The sequence below is a fragment of the Tympanuchus pallidicinctus genome, unplaced genomic scaffold (genome assembly GCF_026119805.1).
Source record: "Tympanuchus pallidicinctus isolate F22 unplaced genomic scaffold, pur_lepc_1.0 scaffold15, whole genome shotgun sequence".
Lineage (NCBI taxonomy): Eukaryota > Metazoa > Chordata > Aves > Galliformes > Phasianidae > Tympanuchus > Tympanuchus pallidicinctus.
Window position 1 is genome coordinate 11,050,379 of NW_026294669.1, and position 21,520 is coordinate 11,071,898.

Consider the following 21,520-nt stretch of genomic DNA (forward strand, 5'->3'; position numbering starts at 1 on the left):
GAAAACAGGTCTCAAGCACTGTGGTGGCTTTGTGGAGGGTGACCAGAAGGCTGTAACAGGCAGTTGGTGCCCGAGTGCTTTGAGCAGCCAACAGACAAACCTTCCCCTCAGATTTCTGCTGTGCTTTAGTTCCTACTCTATTACTGGGGCAAATGCATTATGTTAACAAAAATGAGCTTTCCCTGATCAAACGTATGCTTTATTAGCCACGTAAATGCCAGCATGACTCTCTCATTGCTACAACATATTAAACACCTTGGAAATGTTTCCTTAAACTCTAGGTCAGTCTTATGAAATCCGTCTACTTGAGAATAGGAAATTGGGAGAGTTTCAAGATTTAAACACAAAATATGTAAAGGTAAGGAGAAACATAGATTTCTTTTCTTCCTGCTACTACATATAGCCTCTAATGAAGGGCCTGACCTTGCTCACACTGAGACAATGGAAGATACTTTGCCATTGTTTTTAATGGGAGCAGGGCTGATGGAGTTATTCTGAGTGCTGGAGTTTCACGGGACTATGCAGCTTGGCTTTACAAGGCTTCAGGGGAACTTCTGTTCTGTTTGTGATCATGACCCCAGAGTTTCACTGTGAATATTGGGTTCGGGGGAATCCCAAAGTTCAGAGGTGAACATGGTCAAAACCGCAGGCCTTTTTCCCTTCTTACCCCAAGCAGCACATCTGTGTTGTTCAATTCCATGTCATGCAGAAGACCCTGGCCTTTTTTTTTCACACCGTTCTGCCACACAGATTCTGCATAGCTCCAATATACATCAGTAATGAGCATTATTTTGAAACATATAGAACTTGGTTGTTTCTGTTCAAATTCAAAAAGTTGGCTCCAGATCTTGCTTCTGGATCCAACCTTCAAGCCTTCCTCTCCCAAATTCTTGGCTGTTCTGCCTCAGGATTTCTTACGAGAAGTTGGGACTAATTGCAAAATTTGGATTCCAATCTGGACTTCAATTGTCCAAGTTTAGGCAGGTCCACACTTGGCTTTTGGCCCATTTCAGGAAGCATATGAATTTGGATTCCAATTTTGCAGGCATTCCCACTGTGGCTTGCTTGCTTCGTAGCTTGGGTTTGATTTGGGCCTTTCTCAGGTTCACTGGCAAAATTTACTCACTCATTTGATATGCAGGGCCCCAGTAGGAGCAGGGAATTGAGAAACTGGGAGGTAAGGGGCCATTATCTCATGCTAGTGTAGAACTCTGAGTGTCCAAAAGGATTTATCATTTAGGGATACCTTGAACTTGTCTGCCCTGGGAATTGCCCTTATTCCAGCCTTTTGTCTCCAGTTGTTGACGAGGACGAATCATTGCAGGCCAGAGAAGAACCTTCCCCTACTGCAGGAGATTTCCTATTCTGCACTCCTTTACTGCACTGGGCAAATTCATTATCAACAACTGGTGGTTAATGGCTGGAATCAAGTTTATTTCCCACTGACAGGGTATCTGGGCATTTTAGCTCCACCAGTGCAGGGATAAGTGGACTGGCTTTCAGATGTGGGATATACAGGGGATGGGGCATGTTACTGACACCTTAAATGCAACTCCCATGTGAGCCATTTTGGATGTGGAGGCAGTATAGTGATGTTTACATGGCGTGGCACCTAACATTAGGTGGACACTGCTATAGTGCTTCCAGACCAAAGCCCAGAGAGCTGTGTAGGGCTGTGTTATCCAGTGCAGATGTGCCCTGTGAGGGGGAAATTATGTTGCTTTCTTGTTCCAGGGGTCTCTTAGGAATGTGGGAAACATGAAAACGGGTCTCTTAGGGGAAACCTCTGCTCTCATCGTGAATGGGGGTTAAAAACACGTAGAAGTAACAGATCAGCTTCTACTCCTACACTGGAAAACCAAAGTCATCTCAAGAGAAGGGCCTCTAGATCATGTTGTTCACCTTGCCATCTTTTCTTAACAGAGTATAATTCGTGTCGTTTTCCATGACCGACGCCTGCAATACACAGAGCATCAGCAGCTGGAGGGCTGGAGGTGGAGTCGGCCTGGGGACCGCATCCTTGATATAGGTGAGACTATTTCATTTTGGTTCTTTTGCAGAGTTGGGAAGTGAGGTGCTGAATGCTGTACCACGTGTTTTCATGTGTGGTTTTGTTGTTTGTTTGTTTGTTTGTTTTAAATATACTCCTCTCTTAGGAAATCTGTATACTTTGGGTGGGAAATAAGTCAAGGACTGCAGGTCACAAATAGATACATTATGGATGGCTTGGCTTTTCACATGCACCTCGTAACTGTATAGGAACGCTTTCCCTTCTTCAGTGTAATATTTTTAAAATTTTAGGGGTTTTCTTCTACAGATATTCCACTGTCAGTTGGAATCTTGGATCCCAGGGCCAGCCCCACACAGTTGAACACTGTTGAATTTCTGTGGGATCCATCCAAGAGAGCCTCAGCATTCATTCAGGTAAGAGAGAAGTGATAGTCCTATTGTAAATACAGCGATGAAGTATCTTACAAAGACCTGGAGGGTTAAGATAGCCAGCACACGAAGAAGAGAGAAAGGTGCTAATGATAGGATACTTTCTAGTTACTTGTTAGTTTTGAAGTAATATCTGCTCTAGCTGGGCTATTTAGAAGAAAGGGAAAAAAAGAAATCCACATTGATGTTGCTTTCCAAGCATGGAGGAAGCTGTTCACAGCCTGTTAGTTTTGCTTGCTGTCCTTGTTCATGAGTATTTCTCATCTGAAATGCAAACCGTCTGTTTTTAATCTGTATGTGGGATTTACTTAAGTCAAAGGATGCTTTTCCTGGTGCCCTGTTTCCCTCTAGGATTCTTATTCTTCTATTCTTTTTTTTTACTTGAGGAACAGAAATGAAAATATTTTGAACCCTTCTGTCTCTTAGTTTCTGAAGAGGAGTCAAAACCTCATGTTCAGGCAACCCTGCAAGTTCAGGAAGTCTAAAACTTATTTTTTTTACAGCTTTGAACACTCTCCAGAGATGAGCACAAATTTTGTTTTCCCAGGTGCATTGTATCAGCACAGAATTTACTCCACGGAAACATGGAGGAGAGAAAGGGGTGCCTTTCCGGGTGCAAATCGACACTTTTAAGCAGAATGAAAATGGTGAATACACAGAACATTTGCATTCTGCCAGCTGCCAGATCAAGGTGTTCAAGGTAAGAAGTAATTTTGGCTTTGTCATCAACTAAAGAAAAGTTAACAGTTAAATTTGGTTTGTAAACCATGAAGGAATAGTGCCAATAGCACAGTAAGAAAACAGAGACTTTCAACTGGATATGCTTAAAATCTTAAACAGAACTCTTGCACACAAAACAACAATAAGCCCAGAACTACACAGCAATTCTAGTTAAATTCAAATAACCTGAGTGTCATGCCTACTCTGGTGCCAGTCCACTGTGCCTTGAACAGTATGCACATGGAGATCTAGGCTGTGCAGCTGTCTTAAATAATACTGAATGAAAACCAAGATCTCAAACCTTGACTGGTTGAAATGAAAGCCCATCAGACATGTGTTGGTGCACAAAACAAATCTCTGTGTAATACAGTTGAGTAGTGTCTAGAAGCCTTTTTCTAGTTCTTGTCCTGAAGGTGATGTATAGGTAGGTATCTCTGCTATAGCAGGGAGACTGGGACTAGATGTTCTTAAAGGTCCCTTCCAACCCAAACCATTCTATGATTCTGTGATTCTGTGTATCATCAGTGATACAAACATAGTCCAGATTCTAAGGAATATAGATGATACCGTTTTATGTCATTTTGAGTCAACATATTATGCCGACGATTTTCAGGATATATCCACTGTGTTTGAATGTCTGCACGCAATAAAGAAAGCACGGGCATCGACAGTTTCTTTGATTCAATCTTCCATAAACAATGAGAGCATAACTTGGAGATCTTAAATACCCTTTGCTTTTCGCCACACAATTCCTCTCATTGCTACTTGGAGGAGAGAAAGATGATTGTGTACATCTCCAGAGCTCCTAAATGGACATGGCAAACATGGAGCCACTTAATAACAAGATTTTTGTAGACCCTGCTTGAAGGGTCTGCTGCTCTACTTCTTCTCCTACAAGCAATGCCTTTCCTGTTCCTGAAGAGGTGGTGCAAAAGCAGTTGAGGTTGAACTTAGAGGGTTCATGATCTGAAATAGTTATCAAATCTCAAGATCACGGTCAATTTATTTTGGAATTGCAGTAGGAGTTAATTGGGAGGGGAGGTGTTATAGAAACAGTTGAGATGTTAGATTAATTTTTCTGTCTGGAAAATGCAGATCTGGTCTTGCTCCGTATGTGGAGCCCCCATAAATCTTAAGGAGTCTTCTGTGAACAGATCAGAAAAAATCTGTTGGCTTCTGTTTCCAAACTTGTAATACTTGGCATAAGGCAAAGCTTGTGCTTGTGCTTATAGCCTAAAGGAGCAGACAGAAAACAGAAGACTGACAGGGAAAAAATGGAGAAGAAGACCACCCAAGAAAAAGAGAAGTATCAGCCTTCCTATGAGACAACTATTCTCACAGAGGTAAAATGTTTTAAACATATGTTGTACCACTTCAGCATATTGGGAAACAGATTTCAGAGCAAATGCAGTGTAACTGAGCCTTGGAGATTCTTGTGGGAACTGTTACACCAAGATCTGACGGAACCAGAGAGCTTGGTGAAATTATAAACTTCAGCAGTGTTATAAAAGATGTCAAACTTTCCTATGTTTCAGGGTATAAAACAGCCCTTTACAGCCTGTGTTTAAAAGAAACATTTTCTCTATCCTCTGCCATGCTTCTGGGCACTTGTAATGGCACACAGATGCCAACTGTATGAGGTATTTTCTTCAGAACTGCCTGGCACAGACTCGTGTTGGACGTGGGGCCACTGAACACATGAATAGCCTAACTGATTGAATTATCAATCTGCTTCTCTGCGATTGTTCCTTGGAGGCTACTGTCACATACCAGCTCTTAGAAGATTCTGGCTCGCTCTCTAGGAATATCTGAATGTCTTATGTTCTGTGGATGTGACTCTTCCAGTATAGATTAACGTGTTAACCCCTGTCCCCTCATTGCAAAGAAGTATGAATAAGCTCATCCCAGGCTGCAGAATTACTAAGCAAAAGGGCTCTAAACAATATTTTAAAAGCACTGTTCCATCTCTCTATGGGAATGTTTTGTAGTTTGATTTAATTCTTCTTCTTCTTCTTCTTCTTCTTCTTCTTATTGTTATTATTATTATTATTATTATTTTGAAGTAGCTTGCTGGACTTCTGAAATTGAGGATTTTTTTCTTAATTTAAGTAAACTTCCACTGAGATCCAGCCCCTCCCACTCAATTTTCCTCAAGTTGCCAGAAGCGACCAGGGTGTTTTCTAACTCACCATGGTGATTGTTAATGAGGCTCTTGTGTACAGACTTAATTCTACTGAGTTGGCAGATCCTAAACTCTTGCTATTAGCTCTGATACACTTTGACATATTGCACAGGGAAATGTGGGTTGCTAAAGAGTTAAATATTTGCTAGTGCTGTATGTGGAGATAATAAAACTCCAAACCTCCAGCTTGTCTTCTTTTTATCGTTACAAACAAGGATCCTGCAGAGCATTTTCTTGAGCTCTTGATGGCAGGGGCTTCTAAAGGGCTAGATTTCTCCTACTGATTACTGTGGCATAAATACAGAGCAGAGTCACCAGCTCTAGCTGGTTGCTTTGGCTTTATGATGAAGTATAGGATTTGTCCTGAGTTTGTGAAGGCTTTTAGTAGCTTTGTGTCTGTTTTATCTTAAACTTTTTCCTGTGTATTAAGCATTTATATCTCGAGCTTTTCAACTGATAGCCAAAGGTTTTAACAGGCTGGTTCAAATTCTGCTTTTTCGCTGGTATAAACCTGAAGCAATGCCACTGGAGTGTATTTGTCACTCTTGCCTGGATTTAATTAGGGATGCATAATTGAGACCAGTGGTATTTCTGTATCATTGCTGCTTTCAGTCTGAGTTGACTTACTGGCGTTGCTCTGACTTACAGCTGTGCACACTTTGGCCCAGTGTTATTTGGGGACAGGCTTTGTGAAATGGGAGAAATGTGGAATGCACAACTGGAATCAATCTGGCTCCCTGACAGCCTGCTTGGAGTGCAGCGTAGGATCCATGGCCCGTCTCCTCCTCCCAGCAGGAGTGATGAGCTGAAGTTAGTGGTGTGGCAACAGCATGAATGTGGTATGAGAGGAGAATCAAATCCTTTATTTCCAACCTCATGAAAGTATCCCCGCTGCCTTTCTTCCAACAGTGCTCTCCTTGGCCAGATCTGCCTTATCAAATGAACAGTGCTCCATCTCCAAGCTACAACAGTTCTCCAAACAGCTTCAACCTTGGAGATGGGTATGTAACAAATAAATGCTTTATCTTTTCTGTTGATATGGTAGCCTTTGGGTATGTTTCATGTATCCAGGCATTTCATATCCTGGAAGAGTTCAAGAGGCACTTTAGCTTCTGAGCACCCTTCCTAGAAAGGGAGAGAGATTTTTCACGAAGATTTTAAGACCTTGCAGGCAAAAGTTCCCCGCAATGCAGAGGCCTGTTTATGATGTGTATGCCCACTGCTTGTGTGATGGCTGGGAAGTGAACATCAGAGAACCACCGGGGCAATTCCTGCCATGAATTTTCTCTCTTACTTTTCTGTGGAGATCAGGAAACACACTACGCACTGTTCCAGCAATTCCTACTATCTTCCAACAATAGTGTGAGGGGCATTCAGCATCTCTTCAGAGCTGGTATTACTCCCTTTTTATCTTTAGATGGTGTGCTGCATTCCCAATTGAATGGGATTTCAAGAAGCTGTATGGAGGAACAAAACAACCTGAATTCTAAGAAACCATTCAAGGATGAAGGATAAAAAGGAGACGTTTCATTATTAATTCATTAATACTGCCATCAAAAATATGCAAGATTATTGTTGATGGCTGAAATACACAGCAATGAACCTCATTATCTCTGAGTCATCTCTGCAACACATTTTCCCTTAGTACTTTGGTGTAGCCCTTTCCATTCCTCCTCCAGGACTCTTCAACCTTGTTAGATTCCCACATGAGTTGTTAATTAATTGATGTCGTGCCACAGATTTTCAATGAGCAACTTCAACCTATGGATAAAGATGAGCACTGAAATGGCAGAAAGCAGTGTTAGCAGAGAGAACTCTTGAGCATTTTTTAGCCAGTGGTAGATTATTAATCCTATGGGAAAATGCTCAGATTGGATATTAGGAAAAATTTCTTCTCTGAAAGAGTGGTGAAGTATTGGAACAGGCTGCCCAGAGTTGGAGTTGTTGTCCCTGGAGGTGTTCAAGAAAAGGGTAGCTGTGGCACTGAGGATTTAGTGGGCATGGGTGATGGGTTGATGGCTGGACTAGATGATCTTAATGGCCTTTTTTAACCTTTATGATTCTATGAAAATCGTATAAATAGTTTGAGAAATATTAGAAATGTCTTTTTGTCTAATACAGTTAACTTGCAGCTTACTGTGTTTAAAATAACATCAGGACTGAGTTAGAAGGCCCTTTATTATTCAAATTTAGTAAGAATTGCTATTAGACAATGTTAGAGGGTTTCTTGCTCATAGAATGGTTGAGTTCAGCCTTGCTGGTGTGTCACAACTTGCATAATTAGATGGCGTCACATTATTTAGTCACTTGTATGGAATACCTTGAATGAGATGGCTGAACTGATGTTTTTCTCTCAGTGTTGAGTAGGAGCTCAACTGAGCAACAGAAAGCTCAAGCAGATATTCAATCAGTTCTTTTTTGTTCTTGGTCTGGATTTTGGGCACCTTTTTAAAAATCTGGTAGAGGTTAAAGCCAAGTTGGTATGTAACTTGTAACAGTTGAACCAAATAGAGGAGGGGGAGGAGGTTGGGCACTGCAATGCAAAATTTAAAATAATGTTTTTGTTTTTTTTTTCTCTTCCAACTTCATACAATTTTTTTTAGCAACAGTTCTCCAACCCACCAAGTGGAGCTCCTGCCTCCCAGCAATGATGTAAGTATTTGAGATCATGTTAATGTGGTGCTTTTCTTTTTTAGGACACTGGTGAACACAGTTCATTTCAAGACCTTCTTATTCTTTTTGCAATGTAGCATCTCCTTCCTTCTGCTTCTATTCAAGATGCCCAGCAGTGGCTTCATCGTAATAGGTTCTCTCCATTCTGTAGACTCTTCTCAAGTTTTTCGGGTGAGTTTAAATAATCTAATTATTTTGTCTTTATTCTCTCTTAAAAGTCCAGCTCATGCTCCCTATCAATAGCATCTACTGCTGGTCGGTGTTGGTGGATTCACTGATGTGATCCAATATACTTGTTCTTTAGTTCTTAAATTGCTTAGCATTTGGTAAAACATACATTGTAGAAATAGAAGTTGGAAGGGACTTCTTGAGTTCTTTAGCTTGAAGGAAGTCCAGTTAGATCAAATTGCTTAGGGCCATGTGTAGTTGCATTCCTGGTATCTCCAAGGCTGGGCAATCCATGATTTAGACTAGATATCAAGAAGAAATTCTGTACTGTGAGGGTTGGTGAGACACTGGAACAGGTTGCCCAGTGAGGCTGTGGATGCCCCCTCCCTGGAAGGATTCAAGGCCAGGCTGGATGGGGCTGTGAGCAACCTGGTCTAGAGGGAGGTGCCTATAGCAGGGGGTTGGAACTAGATGATCTTAAAAGTCCCTTCCAACTTAAACCATTCCATGATTCTGTGATCTGTATAATCTCTTCAAGTATTTGATTAATCTCATAGTGAAAAAAATTCCCTTTTACCTGATCTGTATTTTTTCTGTCTTCCGACTTCCATTTGCTGTCTCATGCCCTGTCAGTCTGGCTTCATCTTCGCTGTACCCTTCCATTAGGTAGTTGTACACAGCAGTAAGATGGTGGAATGGGGTAGTATTAAAGACAGTGAAGCCTTGAGAGGCCTTTCTCTGAAGCAGTCTGGTGAATGTAGCAGTCAAAAAAAATTGAAACATTTAATGAAGCTTGGTTCTGTATTGGTTTGAATATCTTCCTGTGGACCACTGCTCTTTTGATGGCTTCTTGCACTCTATTTCTCAGTGATTGATCTGTAGCGTACAACTGTCTGAATCTGCAGCCTCTCCAATCTGTCTAGTTTAACTTTGTGGATTCCCTTCCCTCTCCTGTTGCCCATACATGCAATTTGGAAGCTAAGATTTGCTTAACTTCTGAAAAAAAAATCAATTTGAAATATGTAGGTGCTGACTTACTGAAGATGTCCAAAGAAGATTTTGTTCAAATCTGTGGGCCTGCTGATGGAATTCGGCTGTTTAATGCCATCAAAGGAAGGTTTGTACTTCTTCCTTCCTACTTTCCTTGTTATGGCAGCACCAATTGATATATTTCTGTTGTTAATTATAAGTTAATCCTAGAGCTATAGCACTTAGACCTCATTTTAACACCTCAAAAGATAGTTTTAAAGGCTGGAGATGACAATGGTATTCAAATCCAAGCAGAGACCAGAAGTGCTATCAAACTCTCACCTGAGTTAAAAATGAAGCAATATAATGTGGATCTCCAGTGGTTTATTTGCTATCAGCTGATAGTTTGCATCGACTTCATAGGCAACACAGCCTATAATACTCCATCTGGCATATCTGTCACATATAACAAACGAACAAAAAAATAAATCAAATGACTCTAAAATTTAATTTAAATGGCAACAACATCTTATATTCTTCATCTGGTCAGAATTTAAATCAGTACAGAAGGGTTTGATGAACTGCTTTGCAAATGATGAATACTGTTTATTCTTATCCATCCCTGAAGGAGGTTAAGGTGCTCTGCAGTCTGCCACCACCTCCCAAAGGGCCTTTACCAGACCTCCTGCATCGTTTAGCCACCAGAATCAAGGCTATTCTTCTTAGTTGGTTATTTATGCACAGTCTGGATGATTCTATCTTTCAGTGTTTGGGGCTGAGTGGAACAATTTTAGATCTTAGTAACTCATTACTATCTTTTAATAATCCATAGAAATGTAAGGCCCAAGATGACAATTTATGTCTGTCAAGAACCAGAGCAAAACAGATCCCATCTCCACCAAAAACGAGAGAATGGAGATGGCAGTCTTTGTGGTAAGCTTTTATGTATGGATTTTGTTTTCTGAAAAGACTGCTTTCTGCCTGAGCTCTGTTGCATGGTACAGTTTGGGTTCCTATGTGTTTAAAGAGGCCCCATTTATCCCAGTTTTGATACTGTTAGGTTATGACATCTAATAAAATAATACTTCTATGAAACATCTCATAATGTAGTTTTCTACTTATCAGAAGCTTAAAATATCAAAATTTAAAAGTAGATTATCCAACAATACTAACATCCCTGTATGATCGTTATTTTTTTGTGCCCTATGATACATGTTTTCATTAGTCCCTATGATTTTCTCTGGACAAATTTGACATGGGTCTTATTTGCCTGATGAACCCAAATATTAAGTATTCTACAAATCATCAAGTGGCTTATTTTGATCACCTTTGAATATACTAAGCTTGCTTACTTGCTGTCAGGATTTGAACTTTGATCTTAAATCCATTTGGTTGTTGATATTGAACATCTTGGTGTTACCTGTAATTACTACTCTATAATTACTCTATAATTACTTTAACTTGTTGCAGTATATCATGCAATCTTCTTGGAAGAGCTGACCACCTTGGAATTAATGGAGAAGATTGCAAACTTGTACAGCATTTCTCCACAGCAGATAAATCGAATCTATCGTCAGGGACCCACAGGGATCCATGTATTAGTGAGCAATGAGGTAAGGGTTTAAAGCAAACTATCAGAGCTATAACAGCTATCTGACTTCTTGAAGTAAGAATGAGCTTTTAAATTATGGAATGAATTTTGGAGGAAACTTTGCAAGATCATCAATCCCAGAAAGTTAAAACAAGTAACTTGTATCATTCATGCATAACTTTGACTTGGGTGTGATTTTAAAGTTTTTGTGTTACAGAACATGCATTTCCTTTTCATTTTGGCTGCTTAAACAAATTCCTAAATGAAGATCTGAAGTTAGGTCCTTTAGAAATGAATAGGAAAGTTTTCTGGAGAAGACAAGTTTGCAAATCTTTAGGGCAATTAATCTTACATCTTGGCCAGTCATTAGAGCCAAGTAATGACCGACTGACTACTGGGTCAGAGTTAGCGCTGTGTAAGTGCGCACTATGATTTCATGAACCTCTGCTAACTGCTTGTGTCCCATTATATGATGGCTTAATTTAGTCCATTCCATTAACTTGTAGGTTAATAGCGAGTTGCCCTTCTTCCTCTTTTCCCCCCCCCTTAAATGACTTGCTTATTAATGCACCAGAATCACTTAGGGAGCTTCATATGTAAGAAACATTTTTAAAACAAATGAAGCAGAGCATAGGTCTCAACAGGAGCCTAAAATGAAGGACGTAATGCTTATTCCTGAAGGCTCCTTGCTATTTCAGCCTGATTAAATCTGAAACCTTAATGCTTTATGGACGTGAAGTGCTTGAAGGCAACGTTAGGTAGGGGAATTGCCTGAACTAGCTTGGGTATAAGACTCTAACTATTTACTTAAGTCAATTATTAACAATGCCTATTGCTTTATTTTTGTGAGGGTTTTTTTTTTTTTTCCTTGTTCTGGTAGTGTAGTGGCAAGAGTGAGGTGCTGTATGAATGTACTTCATGCATCATTAGATGCAGGCACACAGACTGGCCAGTGAAGTTTGATTTGCAGGAGCAGGTGAAGAGGGTGTTTATTGTGAGAGCTTGCAGCTGGAAAATGCTCTACTCTATATACTGAATATTGTTCAGTAGTTAGGAGAAAGGTTTTGAATAAAGCTGGATTTTCTGGCTGATTATAGAGAGGTTCTGATCACCTCCATTAACCACTGAGTCACAGCATTTCTAGCTACTATCTGATCAGAATAACTGGTTGGACACTTCTGAAATGATTTCATATTAGCAACAGTTCTTTACTCAGCAAGGAGCATATTTCTCAGGGCTGGACATCTCTAGGCATTATCCCAGAGCCTAATGTAAACACAACTGAGTTTTATGGTTCTGCTGAATGTGTGCATGTATACACACACCTGTGTGTATTACACTTGCTGGCTTTTAGGAGGGCCTGTCTTCAGACTGAAATGTTGTAGCATCATGTAAAGATCATGTCCCTTAGCAGACTTAATAGATTTGCTGGAGTGTTGAAAGAAATTACAGCACCAGGAGCTGCAAATAGGATGGGTAGAATGCTGAACCAGCCAGATCAGTTCCTAGCAAAACACCTCAGTGTAAGTTTCTCTTAAGCACACTAGCAGCTGCAAGGACCACATGTAATCACTCATGTACTTCTAATAATCTGTGGACAGGATTACTGAGAAATATATAGACACCATGTTTTGTTCAATAATTTTTCCTTAAAGTTAGTATTGACACTGAAAGAAACTTGAATTAAATGGCTAAAAATATTTTTTCTTCTCCCTTCAGATGGTGCAAAACTTCCAGGATGAATCTTGTTTCGTTATCAGCACATTAAAAGGTAACTATTGGTGCTCTTATTCCATGTTTCTGAAGATATTTTTTCTGTTCAATGGAACTAAACTTTTTCACAAACTCAGTGCTGGTGTCCTGAAGAGGAAACTAATGTAATTTTTGAAGGAGGTCAAGAAGTTGCATCAGTTTACAGATAGACTGATATGTATTTTCCTTTGTTACACTGTTACAAGATTTCCATAATTCCACCAACACCTCTGACATAAACGAGCAGAAAGTCTTAAAGCAAAGAGGAATGCTAGTATGTTATTGTTTTTTTTTTTAAATGTAAAATGATGTAAAGGCTTTGACCTAGATGTTCAGCATTGAATGTCGTGAATGGATTGTGGAACAAGAATGCAAACTAGTGAAAACTAAGAAAATCTGGAGTTATTCATCCGTGTTGTTTTCTAAAATCGATGAAAAAATACTTTGCATTTTCTTTGTTACAGCTGAAAGCAATGATGGCTACCACATCATTTTAAAATGACCCTGCTGCACAGAAAGACTTTGACAGCCTAAAATTTAGTGCCTCACTGAGATTGCTACAACCTAGACTGGAAACATGAAGAACCTTCTGGATAAAATGCTCCTATGAACTAAGAATTACCAAACAGCTTAAGGAAAACCTTACTTTTGCAGATATTCTTTTTTTCTTTTTTTTTTTTTTTTCTTTGTTTTGAACCTGAACTTGAGAACACTCTCAAAGCTTGTACATGTTTCTTCCTCCCTCCCTTCCTCTACGGTCCTAAAAACTGAGGTTTCTGCACATTGCTTAGAAACATCTGCCTTGTACTAAAGGGAAAGATAAACAAAAAAACATTCTCTAGACCCCTCGTGGTTGGGTGAATTGATTTATTTACAGTTCTGAATGTGGCTTGTTTTTGTTCTGTTTTTATTTTGTCTTTCACCACACACCCCATTGCAGATGAGCATAGGCTCCCTGGGGATCCTCTTTTACTCTTTGAGGTGGAAGGCTTGGGGCTTAATCCTGCATCAGACTGAGCAATGCAGAGAATAGAATTGATTCCCAGTGCCTACTCAGAGTATCAATCCTGGAAGCTTGCAATTAGCTGCTTTCCACCTGTAGATATGCTTAAAGTCCAGAGACCTTGGTCTGACCTGATAGAGCTTCTTTAACACCCATCCAACAGAACAGCTTTGCAGGGTTCAAGGGGGAATATATAACCTGAGGCGAGCAGTTCAGTACTGTATTCTATCTTGAGCTTTAAAATAGTCTCCTTGAATTGAGTGTGTGAGGATTTACCAAGGAAATGTTTTGAATGTTGAAAGCTACAGAGCTGTTGACAAATTCATACCATGGTTTATTCCACGCTACAAAACATTAATTAACTGCTATCTTTAACTGTAACTGGGAATTAGATTTTTTGATCCTAGTGAGTAGTTGGGAGGAGAAAATTAGTACAGTATGTAAAACAGTGTTTAGATTGAGTGTGGGTAATGGATCATCTTAGTTGCTGCTTCTTGTATTCTTGTTTTTTCACTCGTCTCCTGTTTCAAATATTCTCAACTATTCTCAACCCCACCCTCTCGTGGTCTTTTGGGAAACCATCCAGGCTCCATGTAGCTAAAAAAAGTGGCTTCCACTGATGTCCAAAGGCAAACTGAATCACACCCTTCTTGCATGGAGGGAGTCTTTTGGTTTTTTGGCTGGTAATTAATAAGCTGTCTCCCAAACCAAATGGCCATCTAGCATCAAACTGATCCACTTGAATCTTTCATTTCACCTGGGTTGCAAGCTGAAATACCAGAAACTTTCCTGGCATGGAATTTTTTTTTTATTTTTTTATTTTTTTTAATGAGAAATAATCAGTTGAAAAACGCTAAATAAAATGTTCTAGCATTTTGAAATGGAAATATTTAATTAAATCCATTTGACCCTTAATGCAGCATGGGTTTCAGCTACTGTTGCAGACCTCAGAAATTACCATTCAAGTGCCTTGAGCGCCATGTCTCCCTTGGGGTTGAGCTCTTTGGCTGGATGTCAGATCCCATGATGTGCTTACTGTGGGTTCATCAAAGGGAGAATGCGTCACGAAGGCTGGAGGGGTGCCCAGGAGCTCAGCCTTCTGGGAGAGAGGGGGACGAGCAGCCCGTGAATTACAGCTCCCAGCTGACACTGGAGGAATTCGAACAGACACGGATGGATATTTTTTTCTGACAGAATTCAAATTTTCCCTACAGAAATAAAGAGCAAAATACTGAGAAAAGCAACAGTTTTTTCATTAAAAACATCAAGTTTTGTGCAAAAACAACCACCCATCCCTACCAGTTTCTTTACACCAAAAATAATACTAGAATAGAAAACTATGTTACAATGGGAAAAGCTTCAGCCAACTTCTCTAATTGCATGCTTAGGCACGATCTTGCACAACTGGCTGTCCTGATGCTCCATGAATTGTAGCATTTATCTGAAGTGACTCTCAGGCTTTGGGACATGGCAATTCCACCCCTTGAAGTATGTAAAGGAACTTGAGGCTGCTTTGTTAAGGACCAGGCAGTGTAGGTGAGGAGATTGCAAGTGGGTTCATGGAGTGAGGTGTGGCCAAACAGTAGCTGGGGGAGTCTTTGGGGGAAGAAATGCCCTTTTGGAAGCTGGAAAACATCATCTTTCTGAGAGAAAGCTGAGGCCACATGAAACTTGACCCTTGCGTTGAAGTGAAACTGCAGCTGCAGGGGAGCCCATGTGTGACTAAAACTTTTATTTCTGATGAAACACTGGAACAGGCTTCTTAGAGAGGTGGTTGTTTCCCTATCCCTGTGAGTGGACGTTTGGACAATACCCTCAATAACACACTTTAACTTTTGACTAGCCTGCAGTGGGCAAGCAGTTGGATTAGGTGATCTTCGAAGGTCCTTTTCAAGTCTACTCCTTCTGTCTTTCTTCTATTCCTTTCTGTCTTCTCACCCTGATTGGGCAGTTCTTGCTGGCCTTTGTGTCACTTAAGCAGGCAGGAGTTTTGTCCCAAGGTGAGCCACAGTGGAAGGTGGACCCCTCCCCTCTCAGCTACCCTCCCAGCTCAAAACTCCCCTAAAGAGTGAGGGTAGTTTCGTTTCTTCCAGTATGCACTTGCTGCCAAGTGATGTAGGCACTGCAGAGCTACATCTGTGTTTCCTTCATCTATCCCTTTTCTGTCACTGCTCTGAGGAAAGTACATAAATGATAGAAGTTGTGGTTATTGACTGTACTAAATGATGTTGTAGATGTTCCTTATTCTGTCACCAGGCGCTGCAGCCTGCTCTGCATGCCACAACATACATGCTATTGTGTACCAGGGCTGTTACCTCGTTTCTTTTATGGAAGATGCTTCAGAAGATTGGCTATGTTTTTTCATGCTTTCTTGTAATATTGGCCCAGTACTGTATATCTGGCATATCTGCTTGTGTATACAACTCAGAGAGGTGAATCTGACCTGATGAGAGCGATTTAAAAGGCTCGTTGGAGTTGGTAGGAAGAGTGTAGTCAGTAGCTGATTCACTTGCACGTGATGGCCCTGAAATTCTGGGGACATGGCAATACTGAAACACAGCAGTGCAAAGGAAGGACAGAGACAGCGTTTCTCTCAAAGTTAGGAACTAAGGACTGTTCACTTATGTTTGAAGAGTATAACTTGTTCTTAGTTATTTTAGAAACAAGTCTTGCTACAAGGAAGTATATGCAGCAGTCCTAATGCTATTTCAGTAGCACTTGATTAATTCTGAATACAAATAACTCTGTTAGGGCTTTGTTACATTTAGATTCTTTAAATCAAATAATTTTATACTGATGTAAGGACAAATTTGACAATGTATCTTCTTGTCCTTTCCATACTGTAAGAAGGTATTCCAGAGTAAACAATTACATAGAATAGGAATACTGTCTTACTAGGTGGGCTCTACTGTTTTTATCTGTGTTAGCTTATTTGTTAAGCTGTGTAACTAATGTGTATGTAAGGCTTATGCTTACTTGACAGAGTTGAACCTAGTCCTTGCTGAGCTTTTGTCCCAACAGAAACTTGGAGGCTTGTATTCCTGTAGCATACACACCGATAAAGATCTAGACACCACTAGCTCGGTCATTTAGAAGAATGACAAGTTACTTCCACTTGTTGCATCTCTGGGTGTTAAGAAAACCTTCTCTTCAAGAATAAAAGAAGCACAAATAATTAATCTGGGCTAAATGTCTAAATTCGACATAGTCTAAAGGTATGGGAGATAAGTTGCTTTCCTTGCGATTAATGGGGTTTTGCATTTACACTGCTCTTAAGTGCAGTCTTTTTTATTTTTTTTCAGTACCTAATTCTTTGTTCAAAAGTAGGATTTGAAACCTCCCGCTCAAAGTAATTTAAGTGAGACTTTTTTTAGCTCAGGAGACGCTTATCAGCTCTGGGTGGTACAAGTTTTAACAAGTAGTGTGATGTCCCAGCCTGTCCATTTCTCAGTGGGCTCTCCTTTAACATAAGCCTATGAGTAAAAGTGGGCCTGCTGGGGATGAAAGGATAGAAGAATAGCTGAATTGAGTAAAATATTAAAAATAATTCAATTTAGAAAATACTGAAGTTTCATCAGCTTGATGTGAAATGTACTGAACTGAACTTTCAGGATTTGCAGGTGGTAAAAAGATCCTTGCAGTTGAGATGTTCTGAACGGCACTCTCCTTATAGTGTAACATATACATATTTATGCATATAGACATATACACATACATGCTGTATTGTTTCACACATATCTGTCCTGAGTACTTGTGTCCTTTAAGTGGTACTCTACTTTGTTTAACTGCAGTTCAATGTAAAGAGCTCTCGTTGATCAAGCTTCGAAGTCCAGTCATTTTTGGGTAGAAAAAGTCTACAATAGAAGCTCTGGGTGATTTGGGAGTGGAACACTTGGAGTCATGTAAATTTTATAAATTTCTGCAATATAAATTCCAAGCCTTGATGAAGATGAGTACGTTCTTGAGCTAACACTGCAGCTTTATATTACAGCTTCTGAAAATTAGTTAAGGATAAATTGTTGGCCCAATGCTTTTAAGTTAGTAAGAGTTACTCCCTAAGCAGAACAGCTGTACAGTGACTTTCCTACCTTGATGTTATATTGCTTAAGCACTGGCTGTATTTCTAGCAACTGCCTGGTGGATGACTGGGACAGTTCTTTTTGTCTCTGTTCTCATTTTTTGACTGTTCTCAGAAAAATAATTGTATTCAGACTGTGGCTTGCCTTTCTCCTTCAGTTATGAAATGGTTTTACCCTATGCTAGTAGTGCACATATTTTCTTAAGATTATAACCTGCTTGACAGCACAGGGTACTGCTCCAAGTGGGGAGTGTGCATTTGCTGTCAATCATTGCTCCTGTGGGTGAATATCAGAAGGCAGACTGGAGATGTATTTCAGTATCTTTGCCTCTGTTTAAAAATAGGTTAAGCTGGTACCTAATTTTCTGTGCATTTCTGATTTGTACCTTTTTTTTTTTTTCTTTGCCATCCCTCAAAATACTTCTGCTCTGTGTGGGGAGAGCAGGTAAGCAGCCGGTGTGCCTATTTTTTTTCTTTCAGTAGCCTGCTGTTTTCCCAGTTTGCTTGGGGCAAGTGTTTGTCTTTCATAGGGCTATGGGAGTTACTTCTTGTCACTGACAATGCAGCCATTGGAGATGGGCGATGCTGACCCCAAAGTTGGCGTGATGGGTGAGGGCGAATAGAGGAGGATGGGTTGGAGGCTGAGGCGTACCAGTTGTGAGTAAATACTGCCACACTTTTTGTCTTATAGTTTGTTTGGTTTTTTTGTACATGAATTAAAAAAAAAAAAAGCATATTTTGCACTGGCTATTGTACTGTTGTGCAGAAGAAATCTGTATCTAGAATCTGTGCTCCAGTCAAAATGCAAATAAACCTGTTTGTAAGACGCCTGTGTTTTGTTTCTCCTTTGCTTGGCGTGGATTTGTGCGGGAGAGCCATGTGTTGCAGCCACGTGGTGCTGTGTGCCCTCTCAGGATCAACAGGAGAGAAGTCTGAACAGTGCTGGGGAAAGAGGGTTGACCATAGCAAAATGTCCTGCAGCCATCTCTTCTTGTTGGGACTGGCTTCATTTCTCAGTGATACAGTGCAGAAACAAGATCGTGTATAATCTGTGAGGCCTGCTTGATGCAGACACTGGGAGGGAAGCATACAAGAAAAAGACCTCCTTGGGAACACGCCTAGAAGCTGTGGTTATGACTGGACGGGAGCTGAAAAGAGCTGGTCGTGGGTGAGGAGAGCTATGGTCCAAGAGTAGAGCTCCTAAGCCAAAGCTGTGGCTTAATCTCATATAAATCCTCAACAGCAAGCAAACATTTCAAAATTAATTTTCCAATTTATAAAACAATGCAGTCTTTCAGTTGAAAGTGTTAGTCCCAACTATGGAGCAGGCAGAGGAATAACATTCCTCATTCTCATTCTTTGAAAGGAGCTGAATGCTTCCAGGTTTACCTGCACGGGAAATACTTGATTCTGCAATGGTTTCTGCATCTATTTTTAGTATATTACAGCAAGGACTGTAGGAGGAGAGGTGCTAGAAATCTTACATTGGATGGCCTTGAACACATGCAATGCTGGGAGGAGTTTCTTCATGAAAGAGATATCAAAATCTATCATCTTCCCCAAGGAAAAATTTCTGGATGATTGGCACTACTTTGGGAATTAAGATCTCCATGACATCACCCAGTAGTTTAACTCACGGGAGAAAAATCAGGGAAAACTTGAGTAAAAAACATGAGGCTGTGTTGGCAGTAGAGGCTCAGCGTGAAACCATAGAGGCTGCATACATGAAGGACAGCGCTAAGGACAGGGACAGTGCCCCCCCCCCCCCACCTCCCTGGGTGGCCTGTGCCAGTATATCACTGGATGGACTGGAGCTGAAGCCCACATTAAAAAAATGGTCCCCAGCCCATCCACTATGGCAAATTCAAGCAAATCCACCACTATTAGTTGACAGCGACTAAGGCAGTGAAGCAACTTAGCTTTCACTCATAACACAGCATGAATCATTTTTAGTGCCACGGGGACAAAGTGGCAATCCGCTGTTGACTCACTGCAGTCATCTGGCTGGTAGCACATGACTTGTTAAGCAACCTGCGAGGAAAATAGGCATTGCCCCTCTTGTGTAGCCTCTAAGGCAGAGCAGCCATGGAGAGCTACTCATACCAGGAGGTGAATGTGATGAGCACCACCAAGTAACGTTAATCAATGACCTTTTGGGCTCTCACAGACGCAGGTGATGTTCCTCTCTTGCTTTTTTTTCAGTGAGAAAGTTCTTAAAGGTAATAGTTAAATGTAATGCCTCTGAGCCCCAGTGGTGCAAAGATGAGGATCGGGAGCTGAAACCAAGGATATGGCCTGAAGAGATGTATGTGTTCTTCAGGGCTTAGTAGCTCAACCACCTCTGTCCACCAGGTCCCCTGGGAAAGGTCTCTCAACAGGAAGGAGGGGTTGTCAGGGGCCTTTCTGAACTTGCATTTAGCATAAAACATTGACGTGGTAGAACTCAGACCCAAAGCAGCCAACTTGTGATGAAGTCCTGATGGGTTGCCACCCATCCCAGTTGAATGAATATACGAATATGTATGTGGGGGTGAGTTCAGGTGTGAAATAAAAGATCATAAAGTACATACGTTGAAATAAGAAATGAAATCTTATTTGGCACTCATTAAGCAGAGAATGGTAAGACCTTAAACTTCATGTGCATCACTGAGTTAATAATTGACCTGAATATACAGATCCATTGTGACTGTACATGTGTTGTCTGCAGTGTCTATTTAGGGTGTGTCCCTGTGCATAAGGCAATTTTTAACTTGATTCTTTTTGTGGAGATTTATAGCTGAAGCCAGGAGAGGCCATTAAGTAAAAAATTAACAGGATATTTTGGTAGTCAGGAGTGCAAGGACTCTAAATCCCATCCCTGCACTGCTTGGAATCCCAAGGCTCAGAATGACACCTGTCCCTGACACCATCAGGAGGATGCCAGGTGGTGTGGGCAAGAAACCTTTTATTAGTAAGCACTGGAGAAAAAAATCATGACCCTTGGTTAAGAATGACATTTCTTTCCCTACACATTTGAATTCTGAGGAGGTCTTGTAAGAAAGCCAGGGCTAGCAATCCCTTTTCCTGTTGATAGAATAAATCCTCAGAGATGCAAACAAGTTGCCAAGCATCCCCAGGTGTTTTTGATTCACAGATTGGTTTGTGATTGGGTCAGCCTTGCTGCCACAGAGCAGGAGCCTTCCCTGCACCTGGTCAGAGCTTTATAAACCAGCTGCCCTCCCCCCCCATGATGGCTGTAGGGGAGGCTGTGCTGGGACTGTTCTAGGTGAGTGGCTGGATTTGTATGGGCTTGATCATTGGTGTGTACTGCATTTCATTCAGCGTTGCATTAAGCTCTCACTTATACTGGGGTCTCACAACATAGAAATCTTTGTTTCTCCTTTTCTTTCCACTTCTATTTTTTCACCCATCTATTCTCTCGAGATTAGCATGCCTGGTCTGTGCTGACTCTACAATGGGGATTTGTGTCAATAGTAACTTGTGTTACCTCCTTAGAAATGAAATTAAAAGCTTAGTTTGGAGAAAATTTGTTATGAGAACATCTAGGAATCCTGATGGTCTTTATACAGTGAGTAATATGCCATCTGCTTGTTCTTCAGAGTCTGTGTGAACAGGGGTTTTGCCTATCCAGTGAGATAAATGAGTCAATTCCTGAGCAAGTCAGAGCAAAATGCATCTTCTTTAGATTGTTTAAGGGTCGGAACATAATCATGCAGGCCATTAGGTTTCAGAACCCAAACCATAAAGCCAAAGTCTTGGGGTGTCCAAGAGTGCTGCTGCCCTGTACTGAGCTGGCCTCTTATGGTCTGGTTCATCTGTGGGTCTCCAATCCATCACCAGCCCAGTGTTGGTTATATGGCTCTTGGTGGTGATGGGAGAGGCATAATGATGAGATTAAGCTAATTACAAGCTGGTGATTCTGTACTTAATTGCTCCTGAAAACAG

At 40.8% G+C, this 21,520-nt stretch overlaps 1 protein-coding gene across 1 annotated transcript in view; it reads left to right on the forward strand.

Moving 5' to 3' along the window:
* TFCP2L1 (transcription factor CP2 like 1) overlaps positions 1–18,401 on the forward strand; it is a 33,885-nt gene extending 15,484 nt beyond the window's left edge. The window contains exons 3-15 of the mRNA XM_052675667.1: positions 282–358; positions 1,924–2,029; positions 2,318–2,424; positions 2,987–3,139; positions 4,392–4,502; positions 6,251–6,342; positions 7,945–7,993; positions 8,092–8,185; positions 9,209–9,299; positions 9,984–10,084; positions 10,622–10,764; positions 12,462–12,513; positions 12,959–18,401. Of these exons, the coding sequence (XP_052531627.1) occupies positions 282–358; positions 1,924–2,029; positions 2,318–2,424; positions 2,987–3,139; positions 4,392–4,502; positions 6,251–6,342; positions 7,945–7,993; positions 8,092–8,185; positions 9,209–9,299; positions 9,984–10,084; positions 10,622–10,764; positions 12,462–12,513; positions 12,959–12,996 (1,214 nt within the window). The 3' untranslated portion in view covers positions 12,997–18,401. The remainder of the gene's footprint in view (positions 1–281; positions 359–1,923; positions 2,030–2,317; positions 2,425–2,986; positions 3,140–4,391; positions 4,503–6,250; positions 6,343–7,944; positions 7,994–8,091; positions 8,186–9,208; positions 9,300–9,983; positions 10,085–10,621; positions 10,765–12,461; positions 12,514–12,958) is intronic.
* Positions 18,402–21,520: the final 3,119 nt, after the last annotated feature.